Source organism: Thunnus thynnus, chromosome 19, assembly GCF_963924715.1.
Source record: "Thunnus thynnus chromosome 19, fThuThy2.1, whole genome shotgun sequence".
Lineage (NCBI taxonomy): Eukaryota > Metazoa > Chordata > Actinopteri > Scombriformes > Scombridae > Thunnus > Thunnus thynnus.
The window spans coordinates 9,965,900-9,980,727 of record NC_089535.1 but is presented as its reverse complement, the minus strand read 5'-3'; the positions used below and the strand labels follow the sequence as shown (position 1 = coordinate 9,980,727).

The 14,828-nt window shown below is 38.4% G+C and overlaps 2 protein-coding genes across 4 annotated transcripts; one reads left to right on the top strand and one right to left on the bottom strand.

Annotated features, from left to right (window-relative positions):
• Positions 1 to 1,569: 1,569 nt before the first annotated feature.
• st6galnac6 (ST6 (alpha-N-acetyl-neuraminyl-2,3-beta-galactosyl-1,3)-N-acetylgalactosaminide alpha-2,6-sialyltransferase 6) lies at positions 1,570 to 11,240 on the top strand. 3 transcript variants are annotated; one of them, XM_067573971.1, is made up of 6 exons: positions 1,570 to 1,687; positions 2,110 to 2,169; positions 5,360 to 5,554; positions 7,059 to 7,471; positions 7,568 to 7,675; positions 7,795 to 11,240. In XM_067573971.1, the coding sequence occupies exons 2-6, from the start codon at positions 2,146 to 2,148 to the stop codon at positions 7,979 to 7,981; spliced, it is 927 nt and encodes a 308-aa protein (XP_067430072.1). In that variant the 5' UTR covers positions 1,570 to 1,687; positions 2,110 to 2,145; the 3' UTR covers positions 7,982 to 11,240. The 3 variants fall into 3 exon arrangements, with proteins under 3 accessions (XP_067430072.1, XP_067430073.1, XP_067430071.1); XM_067573972.1 differs by lacking the exon at positions 1,570 to 1,687 and adding an exon at positions 1,709 to 1,795; XM_067573970.1 differs by lacking the exons at positions 1,570 to 1,687; positions 2,110 to 2,169 and adding an exon at positions 3,696 to 5,086.
• spout1 (SPOUT domain containing methyltransferase 1) lies at positions 10,042 to 14,828 on the bottom strand. The gene is made up of 12 exons (XM_067573965.1): positions 14,721 to 14,828; positions 14,598 to 14,637; positions 12,781 to 12,894; positions 12,539 to 12,698; positions 12,350 to 12,439; positions 12,212 to 12,261; positions 11,414 to 11,544; positions 11,242 to 11,314; positions 11,043 to 11,141; positions 10,772 to 10,874; positions 10,537 to 10,684; positions 10,042 to 10,382 (listed from the first exon to the last, which is right to left on the bottom strand). The coding sequence occupies exons 1-12, from the start codon at positions 14,766 to 14,768 to the stop codon at positions 10,305 to 10,307; spliced, it is 1,134 nt and encodes a 377-aa protein (XP_067430066.1). The 5' UTR covers positions 14,769 to 14,828; the 3' UTR covers positions 10,042 to 10,304.

The window sequence follows — 14,828 nt, the reverse complement described above, 5'->3', positions numbered from 1 at the left end:
GTGTGTGTGTGTGTGTGTGTGTGTGTGTGTGTGTGTGTGTGTGTGAGGGAGAGAGCTTGACTTTGTTGTCTCTGGCTCTCTTGAATTATTTAATGCAGTTAAAAATTTACAGACGTAAAACAAGATGCACTTTTTTTTGTATTCTCTAAATAGAATTACAACATGAATACATTTCCTACAATACTAACATAATATAACACTCTAAACTCTTTGAAATACATTTTGCTGATAATACTTTAATACCTTTACTTTTACTTAAGTAACATTTTGAATTCAGGACTTGGAGTGTAATGGAGTATTTTAGACAACAGTATTTCTACTTTTACTTAAGCAGTGGTGGAAGAAGTACTCAGATCCTTTACTTAAGTAAAAGTACCCAGACAGAAATGTAAAAATATTCCATTACAAGTAAAAGCCCTGCATGAAAAATCCTACTTAAGTAAAAGCACTTAAGTATTAGCAGCAAAACATGCTTAAAATATTGCGGTAAAAGTAGTGGTTTGGTCCCTCTGACTGATATATTATTATATATGACATCATTAGATTATTAATACTGAAGCATTAGTGTGTAAAAAAGTCCTGCATTTAAATTCCTACTTTATCTGCTAAAGTACATTATTAATACTGATGAATCAATGTGTAATTAGCATGTTACTGTTGTAGCTGCTGGAGGTGGAGCTAGTTTGAAATACTTTATATACAGTTAGCTAGTTTAGTCCAGTGCTCGGGCCCCTTCAAAGGGTGACCAGATAAATCTGAGATGATTAATGGGAGAGGAAAGAAGAAAAAACAAAGTTCTGATACACAAATCTGTTTTCAGTTTTTGGACTTTTCTCTAATCTTTGATTTTTGGTGAAATATTGGATCATTTGAACATTTATTGAAATGAAACCATGTGAGAAGTTTAGAGGGAAAAATCACTATTTGGTGGAGCTGTTAACAACTCATAGACATCTGAAATGTGACCCCGACTACACACTGCTTTTTGTAAGACATCAAAAGCCAAAAAGGTTGGAAACCACTGGTTTCATCTTTAACAATGTGTTGTATTTTAAAAGCTTGTTATATTATCCATTGTGTCAAATCTTCATCTGAAAAGTAACTAAAGCTGTCAAATAAATGTAGTGGAGTAGAGAGTACAATATTTCCCTCTGAAATGCAGTGGAACGGAAGCATAAAGTAATATCAAATGGAAATACTCAAATAAAGTACAAGTACCTCAAAACTATACTTAAGAACAGTACTTGAGTCTAAGTAACTTCCCACCACGGCTGATCAGATATGATTTAGCACAAACTGGGGTCCTAACATGATGAAGACTGCATCACTCCACTTATTTGTCCACACATACAAGAGCCAAACCGTTACTTTGGGTGACATAACACTTCAAGTACAAGTACCTCAAAATTGTACTTAAGCACAGAACTTGAGTAAACGGACTTACTTGCTTCCAACCACTGAGTAAATAAATCAGCTATAAAAGGATCTGAACACTAATTATTATTAATTTTATTTATTTATTTATTTATTTTTTTTGGGGGGGGGCAAACTTTATTATTTTATTCACATCTCATCGCTGTGCTGCAGTGAATGACGTTGCCATGACGTCAGCGAGTGGCGCAGGAAGATGGGGGACGACAGAGATGGGAAAGATATCAGACACCAAACCCGCGAAGGCCATGAAACGGTAAACAAGTTATTTTCTCTCCTGTCAGTTATGGCTCTTTGACATGTAACGTTTAGTTAATATTTTAATCATATCAGAGAGGATGTCGTTGTTCTATTCTCAGTAACGGTACGTCAACAACGGACGGCGGAGGGCTGTCCGTCAGAAATAGTAACGGTTACATTTTATTGCCTTTTATGTTCATGGCGTCAAGTAAATATGAGATGAAATACAGCTAGCAAGCTAATTAGCATATGCGGCGATTTGTTAAGGTTGTAACATCTGTACATACTTCACGTACTGGTGAAATCTCGCCGCGTTACTGCTTATTATTTACATGTAAAAATCTAAAACTGAACACAGCTAAGTTAAGATTTGGCGTCACCTGAAAAAAAAGACGAGCAGAAAAATGAGCGTTTAACGTGTTTGTTTCTGTCTCTCAGGTATGATGACAGACGGTCACTGTCTGATCTGAAAGCATGGGGCTCAAGCTCTCTGGCAAGGTGAGACAGATCAAACATCAGGAGGGTGTGGCACCTCTTGCCCCTCATCATCATTATCATCATCATTAGTATGATTAGTCCAAAGAGTGTTACATGCATGCAGAATATGATTATTGTTGTTATTGCCAATGGTGGAAGAAACACTCAGATCCTTTACTTAAAGGAAGGGTACACAATTTTTCAAGTCTGTCTTAAAACAACAGTCAGGTGCCCAAGTGAACAGATAAACTTTTAAATGCATTTTTGCACAGAAGGACTTTGTGGACACGCTGTGGATTTTGGCTTCCGTCACTTACATTGAAAACACATTTGAAGGGGATCTTTTAATAGTCAGTATGAACAGGAAGAAGGATGACAGCGAGGAAAACCCCTTTCAGTGTTCATACGGGCACCTGACTTGTGAGCTTTTAGTTAAAGTAGTCCTGCAATACAAGCAAAAGTCTTGCATTTAAATTCCTAGTTTGAATAACTTTACATACAGTTAGCTAGTTTAGTCCAATAACTCCCAACATAGGGGTCAGGCCCCTCCAAAGGGTACCAAGATAAATCTGAGGGGTCGTGAGATGATTAATGGGAGAAGAAAGAAGAAAAAACAAAATTACGCTATAAATGTGGATTAATTTTTCAGACTTTTCTCTAATCTTTACTTTTTTGGGGAAATATTGGGGAGTTTTACTCTTTGGGCTTTGAACAGTTAATTAAATGAAACCATGAGAGAAGTTTAGAGGGAAAATGTCTCTTTATTGGAACTGCTAACAACTCAAACATCTGAAACATGAGCTACAACTACACACTGATTTTATAGTGGAAGCAGTATTTACTTAAGTACAAAAAATGTAAAATACTCCATTACAAGTAAAAAGCCCTGCATTGAAAATGTTACTTAAGTAAAAGTATGTAAGTATTATTGGGAAAATGAACCTAAAGAATCAAAAGTGAAAGTTCTCAACGCAGAAAAACAGACCCTGTGGCTGTTATACTATTATATATGATATTATTAGATTATTATTACTCATGCATTAATGTGTAAGCAGTATTTTACAGCTTTGGTTGGTTGAAGTGTAGCTATATAGGGCTGCAACTACTGATTATTTTCATGATGTCTGTAATTATTTTCTTGGTTAATCGATGAATTGTTCAGAAAATATTGAGAAATGAGCCAAAAGTGACGTCTTCAAATTGCTTGTTTTGTCCCACTAATAGTCCAAATCTCAAAATGATTCAGTTTACTGTAATTTAAGACCAAGAAAAGCATTTGAGAAGCTGGAGTCACAAAGTATTTGCAGCTTTTCATGAAAAATTAGTTCAAGGATTAATCAGTTATAAAAAACAAGACTGTGTCAAAACCTATTATATGGTTGGACCATGTATGGTCATCTTGTGAAATTGTGGCCAGTTTGTTACAGGGATAGTTAGTGGTAGTGTCTATAGTGTGAATTCCAGGATATTTGCTGGTAAAGTGTACTCAAGTAGCAAATCACATGACATGGTTATACAAAAGGTTATAAATACAGTTGCAAGAACAATACTTTCCACATCTATCTTGCAATATATGTTAACTTCCCCTTCTCTTTCATCTGGGTTATCATGGTTAAATATCATCTAGAGTTATAAACTCTTTCAAAATACCAAACTAGAATTTGCCACTTTGGGTGGTACCAGTCAGTGAAAATTCATGCCTGGGCCCGTCGACTAATTAGGGATGGCTAATCAACTCGTTACTGGTGTTACCGGTTACACAGAACATTTTACAAAATAAGATATTCGTCAATGATGCTCATACGTAGAGCGCTTACTTTGATCTTTAACATTAGATTTTTAGTTTAGATCTTCCTCATATTTAAGAGTTAGTGACAGCGGGCTTCAGGCTGCCGCCAGCGGGTCTACCTCCGTGTTCAGCCGGGCTGCGACGCACACAGACGGGGACGAGCCAACCAGAACCCCAGCAACTCGCCTGCCATCCAGAGAGAGACACACCGAGAGCAGGATGAGCAGGCAGAGAGCGGGACAGTTGCTACCGGAAAAAACAAGCACCAAGACCCGGGGAGACATGAGAGCAGCTGTTCGTTAACTGCTGGCGTCACGTTTGTTTACAGCAGCAGGACGGAGAACAGACGTCTCACTCCGCTACTTTTTTTGCTGCGACTCTGGTGCTGCTGCAGACGCTCCCGCAGCAGACAGTCAGTTTATAATTGTATCGTCCGTCGTCCGACTAAGTAGGCCTATTGATAAAACGCTTGATACTTAACAAGTTGGATTTTTTTTATTATTTGATGAACTTGGGTGCTGATACGTGAAAATGAAATAAATTGAATTGTTTCTATAGAAAAAAGCAAAACTACGGTATGGGGGGTGGGCAAGTTATGTAATTGGTGTATACCCAAAATCGACCACCGTGCCAAGCCTAGCCCCTATCCGCCTTTTTTCTGCCTCTTTCCCGGTTGATGAGGCTGCGGTGGATTGTACATGAAAGTTTTGACAGAATTTTGGGTGCAAATTCAGGAGGCTTATCTCCACCCAGTAACTGCCTTTATAGTCATATCAGGCGAACCCACAGAGCAACTACAAGTTTCATTTTTCATCTACACGACTCGTCTTTCTAATGCCGTTGTTCGTCGTTTGTGATGTGAAAACATCTGAGAAATTGCGTCCTGGTATTAGTTCAGTTAAAATCCAAACGTACTACGGAGCGTCTCTCCTGCCGGCTGCTGACAGCTCTGACAGCAGGAGAGTCGATCACACTGGACGGCGGAGGAGGAAACACACAGAAGCTGTATCTGTTTAAACTGGAGTGTAGCCGACTTCGCTGCATTTAACACCGGAGCTGAGAGCACCAGAGCTTGGAGCAAGAAAGAGCAGCATTTTGAAAAAGCAACAGCCAATGGCGAAACTCCAAAACTCGGCCGGCCAACCAATGGTGCATCTTCATCACTCACTCGCTCATTTTCTCACGGACAACTGCGGTTATAGGGCTTGTCCGTGGCCGGTCATCACATTTTATAAGCTCTACATTGGTTTTGTATGAAAAATCTAAATTTGTTAAGTCACTAAAGATGTTAAATACATGTAGTGCAGTAGGAATATAATGTGGCACAAAAAGGAAATACTCTTAAGTACAAGTATCTCAAATTTGTATTTATGTAAAGCCCTTGTACTTAGTTAAATTCCACCACTCTTGTTTAACCTGCAGAGACAGCAGAGCCACCGGATGGTGATCTTCATAGCCATCTTCATCCTGATGACACTCCTCATCCTATACAGCTCCAACAACAACAACGAAAGCATCTACACTCCCTTCAATGTGGCTGCAAATAATGCTCTCAGGTCTACAGATTTGAAGAAGTGGGCTGGGAAAGACGGTTATGTGCCCGTTTACGGTAACAAGGTATGTTAACAGTTTGCACATTAATACAGAAATGTTGTAACTGGAACACATTATCGTGAATGAGCCGAGAGTGAGTGATTTTTAATACTGGTCTGCACGTTATGTGATTTCTTACTTTATATAGCAGTGGAGGTGAGGTGAAGGATGCTGCGCAGGTGAAGTGTACTGCACACAACTCAGTCGTGTGTGCCAAAAGATAGTGGAGCACCGTTAGAAACTAGATTTACATAGACGTTATCAGCTCTTGGAAATGAAAATGAAGAATATAACGAACAAAATCAGTCACTCAAAAGCAGGCAGTGTGAAAATGGAGGTGAAAGGTTCATTTAGGGATGACTTTTCTTACCAAATGTGCAAGATAACGCTCTTCCCCATCCGTTTCTCATGTATTATCTGTTTTTTTCTCTTATCTGTTTCCACAGTAACCGCTTGTCTGTATCATTACACATGAACTTAAAATGAAAAGATAAACGATGATGATGAATAATGATGAACCTACACACATATAAATGACAGTCTAACGGTGAAAACAGCCATCTAAACACTATTTATTAGTTCCTGTTGTGTAAATTTGTTTTAGCCTTAAGCTTATTGGGCCTCAGGCATGAATGTTCTCTTATTTTTGTGGTATTTTATATTTGTTCTTGCACGAAGCAATAAGAGGAAAACAAGAAAATCCTCCATGGGATTGAACAAACTCTCTTAACTGCCTGAACTTGTTGTAAATCGCTCATTTCAGCCTGATGAATGCCATCCTTACATGTGGAGGTGCCCGGTCATGAGATGTGATCAATAGCATAATCCAAGCCCCTAAAATTGCCACATAAGGCTGTGTTAAACTCCGTTTGTGGGCGAGTTTAATTCACAGATAAAGTTTCCAAAGAGTAAAAACACTGCTACATACTCAACACTTGCTTAGAATAGCGTGTAGTTTGGATTTGGGACACAGCTTGTAGTGCTTTGAGCTAAATGCTAATGTGGAGCTACCTGCATGAAGGGCTGCAACTGACTATTATTTTCATTGTCGATTAATGTGCAGATTATTTCCTCAATTAACCGATTAATCGTTTAATCTGTGAAATGTTAAAAAAATGTTGAAAAATGTAGTTAACCATTGGCTAGAGCCCATGGTGATGCCTTTAATTTGCTTGTTTTGTTTGACCAACAGTCAAGAATCTTAAGATATTTAATTGACTGTTATAAATGTCAAAGAAAAACAGCAAATGCTCACATTCAAGAAGCTGGAACCAGAGAATTTTTGACTGAAATATTTAATCAAAATAGTCGCCGAATTAGTGCTAGAATGCTAACATTTGTTAATTAGCACTTACACCCAAAGTAGTCAAAATTTACTTACACAATTAGGGAAGATGAACCACTCAACCTCACTTACTCTTTGACAATTGACTTTATTTCCACTCCACTATTAAGGAATAATGCTTTTTGCCAAATATGGGTATTTTTTAAATTTTAATACAAGTTTCATGTTGTGTTTTCTTTCCAGAATATGAGCTTACACTGTCGTAACTGCGCGCTGGTGACAAGCTCCAGCCATGTCCTGGGTAGTCAAGCGGGAGAGGAGATCGACCGTACGGAGTGTGTGATCCGTATGAATGACGCCCCCACGTTGGGTTATGAGACTGACGTAGGCAATCGCACCTCTCTGAGGGTCGTAGCCCACTCCAGCGTGTTCAGGGTGGTCCGTAGGCCTAATGAGTTCCTGCGCCATTCAGACAGCAACTCTATGATCATCTTCTGGGGACCCCCGAACAAGATCGGGAAGGACGCCAAAGGAACCTTGTACAGATTGATCCAGAGAGTCAGCATGACCTACAGCAACATGTCTTGTTTCAGTGTCACACCGATCAAGATGCGCAGATTCGACAGTCTGTTTCACAGGGAGACGGGACGAGACAGGTGAGTGTTTATGGAGCAGATATGATGTTAATTACATCTAACTGTGGACGATCACAAGCTCTGGTTTCCTATTTGTTTTGTTTTTTTCCTGCTCAGACAAAAATCTCACTCGTGGTTGAGCACAGGCTGGTTCACCATGGTCATGGCCATTGAGATATGTGATAATATCAAAGTATATGGGATGGTTCCACCCAATCACTGTGGGTGAGTATAATACTGACACTAATAAACCAATGTAGACTCTTATAAACATTTTTATAAATCAGAGATGAAGTGGCTGCCAAACCAATAAACTAATAATATTAAATTGATTCGTTTTCTAGAAAGAAATCTGTGTCCAAGAAGATGCCCTACCACTACTACAAACCCAGGGGGCCTGATGAATGTGTAACGTACCTACAAAACGAGAGCAGCCGTAGAGGGAACCACCATCGCTTCATTACCGAGAAACAGGTGTTTGCACGCTGGGCCAAGCAGTACAACATCACCTTCACTCATCCCAAATGGTGAAAAGACATTTACGAGAACCACAAAGAGATTTATTTGCACTCACAAAAGCCTGAATGAGCGCTACGGGCTGGATTTTATTACAACTCCCCTTGAATGAGCCTTCAAATAACCACATGATGAATGACAGCTATTTTCAGGAATCGCCTCGAGGATTTAAAAAAAAAAAAAGCTTTTGGAAAAAATCTATTATTGGACCAAATGACTGAGATGTCTGAGAATGTTTTCTGTCGCAAAAGAATCTCAGTTTTGAGAGGTTTCTGAAATACTCCAGCCGTCTGATAAGCGTTTTTTTGTAAATAGAGAAGAAAAATAATTTTTACACGTTTATATTTTTGTTATTATGTATTGAAAATGCACTTCTGTTTCCCATGTTGAGGTGGGATTATATAAGCAAGATCCTCTAATTAGATGTGACTATGTGGCCTACAACCCTCTTTTCATACACAAACTAAGCCGAAAACTTACAAGCATCAGTATATAACATCTTAACACAAGGCTGTACAAGAATTTAACAGTCCGCAATGGCACAATTATGATTTAAACCAGGAAATATCTGAGCAAACAAGTAAACACGACTAACGATCTCGCCGAGAATTCAATGCCAGCATATGGTAGTTTTTAATTTAATACTTGGTGCTACAGACCCGTTGTGATTATTATTAAACTGAGGCTCAAAATCCAGCCAAAGTGAACAGATGTCACAATAAATAATGAATTACCACGAGGATGAAGCTCTTCAGTACCTTCAGTTTGAGGGATTTTCATCTTTTTCCATTGAATAGTGATAAAACAAATGCACACTGCTGCTAGTGTGCAATTAATTCTTGTTTATAATAATTGGACACATTCAGATTTCAGACATTATGTAAACCAGATATATTCAAGACTCATACTTAACAGGACAAACATCTACTTCAACTTACCCTCAATTTGAAGACAATACTTCATTTGTTACATTTTTGCTGCAGTAGATGCTGATTTTAATAGAAGAACATAAAAGGCCTCATGAACCTTTTGACCTCAGTGGCGTTCCAGCGCATGCAGCTCGTATTCAAATGCATCATGGTCGTGTCTCGTGTCAGTATGTTGCTCTTAGGACTGCACGATTAAATTAGAAGTCAAATTGAAATTTTATTGCGGAAATGTGAAGCGGGGAAAGGGGTGCGGTTTCTTTTAAACGATGTTGCCTTTTACAAGTAATTAATCTGCAGATATTTTGTCAGAATATTCATGTGGATGAGAGAATCTTATCAATGTGCTTGATTAATATTAGATGTGATCAGAAGCCTTTATTTACTTACTGAAAACAAATAGTCGATAATGAACACGATGAATATACATGAGCCGCATCGACTGTGATTAAACTGCCTACTAAATTTACTAACATATGCTCAGTTTGTCAAACCCATTTATATCAACAACAATCAATATTTGACCTGCAAATATAACGCAGCACTAAAAATTACAATCACGACTGTTAAGTTGAATCAATGTTTCTATAAAACTGTTTTAACAAAAACTTATTATAACCTTCATAAAGGTAGAGTTTAACATGGGGCTGTTGTTGTTTACTTTTAGCTGAGTGGACCTAATAATCTGGAAACTTAGTTTATATCAATCCCATCCACCCAGAACACAACTGCAGGTCCCGTTTACACTGGGTATGAAAATACAGTCTGTCTTCTCTGAGTAAGGAAAAAACAAATACTAAGGGGGTAAATGCATGCAGCATGCATTGCAACTGGAATGTGACTGCATCCACAAGACGATCTCAGAGCCGTAACAGCCTGGAGTCTTGAACTAAATAATCTTCTAATTTTCACATGTTACAAAAAGCAGATGGGACGTTTCCTCTTAAAGCAGACACCTGTTTGAGCTACTAGCTCAGAAATCTGAAGCTCGACTCTGCTGTTTGTTGATGAAAATTTAACCCACGTAGCCATTTCTTTGTCCATGATGTGCTGGTCTCAACACTGCTTTTCATGAAAAGTTCTGCACCGTTTATCAAAAAACAAATGATATGCTTTCAAAAAAACAAAAAAAAATGCAATACAAGTCAGTTCAAGCCTGTGGATAGTATATGTATTTATATATGTACAATTTCTTGAGTCATAGACATACAGAATGAAGATATAAAATATAATATTAGGTCTGACAGGTATCTAGCATTGACTGCACTCAATGCACTGATGTGTGTGATGTGATATTTGTGGTAATTTTTACAGTGGGCAATGTTAAAAAGATCAAATTACAGCTCTGCCGTTCACCCACCAGTTAGATGGTAAGACCAGCATGTCTTTGTTTACTTTACTCATTTACTTTTTCATGAACCATTGGAAACATCTGAAAAGGCAGCTGTGATCTTCTGTCGCAGCCCTGACATGGAAATTAAGATAGCTTCCTGTTGTAGAAAAAGAGGAAAAAACACACAATACAACATTAATTCACTTCTGTTGAGCAGAATAAATGAGTATTAAGGCATTTCCTTATACAGTATAAAGTGTAAATTTATCTCGTCTCAGAGTGCTTGATTCAACAAATATCTCGGCCCTCACCTCTGTGCGAATGGTCCTGCTGCCCTGACCGGGGCACGTGTTGAGGTAAAGGTCGAATAAAACGCTGGGATCAGTCACATCCAGGTTTTGGTCAGTGTCTACACTGGCCTCCAATCCCTGAAGACCTCCAAAAACCACCAAAAGATGCCTGGAAAGTCAAATTTAAATGAATACATCAGAATGACATACAGTAGTATTAAACCGCCCCTTCTTATCTTATTGGCTCTGAACCTACTTGAATGGCGAGAGTGTTGTTTGGTCAATGTGGTTGCCTCTCTCTGATGTGCCAATTGTCAGATCGTACCCTTCTTTATATGGACTTTCTGTGAAAACTGCACCTGCATCCAACAGCAATAAAGAGAAAGCAGTCATGTGGAGACTCAAACTGTATTCTTGCACAACTTAACAGGTTGTGTAGATGAAAAAAACATGCTCTTCATCTTCCAAGACATTGCAAAATTTATTTGAAGCATATTTTTGAGTGTTTTAGTGTTTGGAAAACCTACTGAGACATGATGCCAAGCGGACACTGTAACCCCAGTAGAGACCTCCTTCAGTCCTGGGTACATGAGGAGCCACCACCCTCCCTTTATACATCCTGCTCTCTGAGGACAGACAGACATACTTCATTGCTGTGCAACATCTTGAAAACAACAAGAAGTAAAATAAACACCGGGAAGGTCACAGTCTGATTCATAAAATTACCTTGGTTCTGTGTCTTATTGAGCTGCACTGTGACTCGCAGTCCAGACTGCAGCTGTTTATCAATCCGAACATCCTGGGAGGAGCAGACAAACACTGAATACAGACATACACATAGTCTACATTCACTGTCTACATCAAATGATGACCTCTAAGAAGATGTTAAGATTATTACCTTTCTCATTCCACAGTTGACTAATGAACCTTTTCCTTGTTTGATTGGCCTGTCGAGGACTATTCCTTCACGGTATTCTGATTCCTCATCTATCCTCATGTGGTGAGGACTGTCCAGAGGGTTTAGCAACCCTGGTAGAACAAGGAAAACTTCTCTGTATTTGCATATGGATTCACTACAGAAACAGTACTGTTTTATGACTCTTCAGTTGGAGGAAACATAAACAGCAGGTTGGTTTGTAGCCATAATGTTTGAAAACATCAAACTGCTGATTTGATTTCCAATTTTCTGATTTGTCCTGTAGACATGACTGTCTGCCAAATACAAGCCCACAGTATGTTAGAAAGATGTGATGAAGATGGCTGAATTTATACACATTGTCTCAGAAAAGGTAGCAAGATATGGATACAACTTAATTGCCAAGTACACAGAGTTTCTGTAAATGAATATAAAAGGGGGGAGCCAAAACTTCCTGGAAGCCATAGATAGCGCAGCAGTAAGGAGGAGTTATTTGATTTGCCACTAGATAGCATATGCCGACAGCTTGTGAGACTAAAATTGGGACTGGAAGGAAGACGATTTGCTACCGTGGAGGAAAAACAGGAAGAAACACAGGAGTCTCTGGGTACAGTGACAAAAGACGACTACAGTAAATGTTTCCAGGAATGAGGAAGTGCTGGGACGCATCTCGAGCAGAGTACTTTAAAGGGGATCAAAAAGGTACTACTGAAAGACTTATAATGAATTTTTTTTGGTTCCCCTTGTATTGTAATGTAAATGTAGATTGTTTCAAACTACCTGCATACTGCAAGTCTTGATGCTTTGGGAAAAACCACTTGCGCAGATACCTGGTGGAGAAGAAAAGCTTTAAATTACACTCAGATTAAACAGGCTGATAGTAGTGATCTGATCAGGTTATATTATGGTCCTACTTACTGTGGACATTCAAGGTACTGAAGTATTCTGGCAAGCTGAATACAAGCATGTCCTTTCTTCCCAACACCTTTAAATTCTCCTTCAACGCTCCTGTGGGACGAAGCCAAAAAGAAAAATCTTTTCTATCAGTGTTCTCATAGTCTGATGCTGTAAAATACGTTTGGAAGTGTGTATCATAAGTTTACTTACTTGACATCTTCCCCTTGTTCATCAAACACAATGATCTCATCTACACAGAACACTACACAGGCCCTTGCGATCTGTCCGGCCAAGTATGTACGAAGTTCAGTGGACTGAGCGTTATCCAGGACAGAACCAGGCAGGGCCACACTCACCGTGTAAGCCCGACCTAAGATGATACAGATTGCACATTACAGCACTCTATTCACAGTCGTATCAGGTAAAAGCAATCCATGAAATGACAGAGTTACCTTTTTTGTTCTGGCTTTGTTCAAGCTTTGCTCTCTCTGCGGCCTCTTGCTCTTTCTGCTTTTCCAACTGTTTGATCAGCTTGGCCTCTTTTCTTTGCTTCTTAGTCTCTTTTACTGTTATTAAGGAACAAATCAGTGACACTGGTGAGAAAATTAGATAAACAGAAAGACTGGAGATGTACATGACTGAACAGAGAATAGTTTCCCAATCCGAACGAGGATGGTAGCTGGAAACAGAGTCGCAACTTAAGAAACAAGTTAAAATACTTTATCGTGCAGCACAGATTATTTTTGCATCCAGATCTTTAGAAGTGTCTTTTTTCTGTGACTCAATTGTAATGCCAATACATGAGGGGCACAAATTGATGGTCTAAAGGGGTGGTAACAAACCATTTTGGCTTTTAGGCGATATCTATTTCTGATCTGAGATCACGGGTTTTGACCTTAGCCTGGATGAGAGTTCATGACAGTTCAACCAAAGTGATTTTTTTCCTTCTATGATCTGATTTCATCTGAAAGATTCCTAGAAGCCTGGAGAGGTGATTGTATCCAGTAGATACAGGAAAAAGGCAAAGATTTTGTAAAAGCCATACATAATGAACTTAAATTCGTCTAACAGAAATATGGACATTTTTTTTCTTTCTGATTCCTTTAATCCTCTTGTGACCTCTCAGATTTGTTTTGGGACCCCAACAGGGGTATAAGGTGTCATATTGTAAAACCATCGAGGCAAATCTGTGACTTTAGGCTACACGGTATTATAAAATTGAGAAAAGTAAAGCTGCAACAATGGATCGATTAGTTGATTGACAGAAAATTAATTGGCACTTATTTTGGTAATTAAATTATCTTTGAGATATTTTTAAATACTAAAATATTCTCATTCCAGCTTCTTAAATTTGAATATTTTCTAGATTTGTCTTCTATGATTGTTAACTGAATATCTTTGGTCGGGACAAAACAAGACATTTTAGGTTGTGGATCATCATTTTTCACCATTTGCATAGACCAAATGACTAATCAATTGATCAAGAAAATAATTGACAGATTAATTGAATATGACAATGAGCCTCACACCAGAGAAGGGGAATGACAGACACCTCTCTTTCAAAAACACACATAGCTGTTCCAAACTCAAATTATAAGCCAAGGTCAATATAACAAGATCACAAAGATACCAATAAATAAATACATGAATACAAATATTGACTTAACAAATAAAATCAGTGTTTACAAAGTTTTCTAGAAGAACTAGGAAGTTTTTTGGAAATTGCTCAGGGATGCATAAAAATTTACCATATCATTTAAAGGGCACATTGTTGGTTATTCTTGATTTATGAATGTAATATTTTCCTAGAGGACAAAGAGGTTTTATACAGTCAATAATAATACAGCCACTGGAATTAACAGAAACAAAACCATGTAATTCGAGTTAGTTATATAGTTATTTAAGTTATTTAAAGCTATTCTAAAAAATAAATGAATTTGCTACTGTTAAACTCACTTCACTTGTCTATTTAAACCCCACTAATTGGCCAATTAAGTCCAAGTTTGACACTTGACTCCTCAGGAGAGCTAAACTGATAAAGATAACACGAAATTGCTCTCTAAAAGTCGAATTTGTTAAATGACCAGAAATGCTACATTAATGCTGCGGCCAAAACCATGTACAGTATCACAAACTCCACGAAAAACGACGCTATAAAACGCTTGAATGTTATTTTTTAACCAAAAAAAGACAGAAGTACTGTACTGTAACTTGTCACACTGTGAGCTGTTAGCTAAATGTAGCTAGCTGAGTTTAGCTGTTGACTCACTTTCTGCTTTCCTTTTCTTCCAGTCCAGCCTCTCCTCGGGCTGTAACAGAAGGAAACAGGTTAGAGATCATATAACCTTCCAGTAAGTGTAATTTTTAATGTAAAACATGAGTGTAACAGTACCTGAGAGGACACAGTTTGGGGCCTTTTCATAGCAACACCGGTAGACATTTTCACATGCACTAGCACGTGAAGTATATTTACAGTTGGTGCTTGTTTTTTTCCCACCCG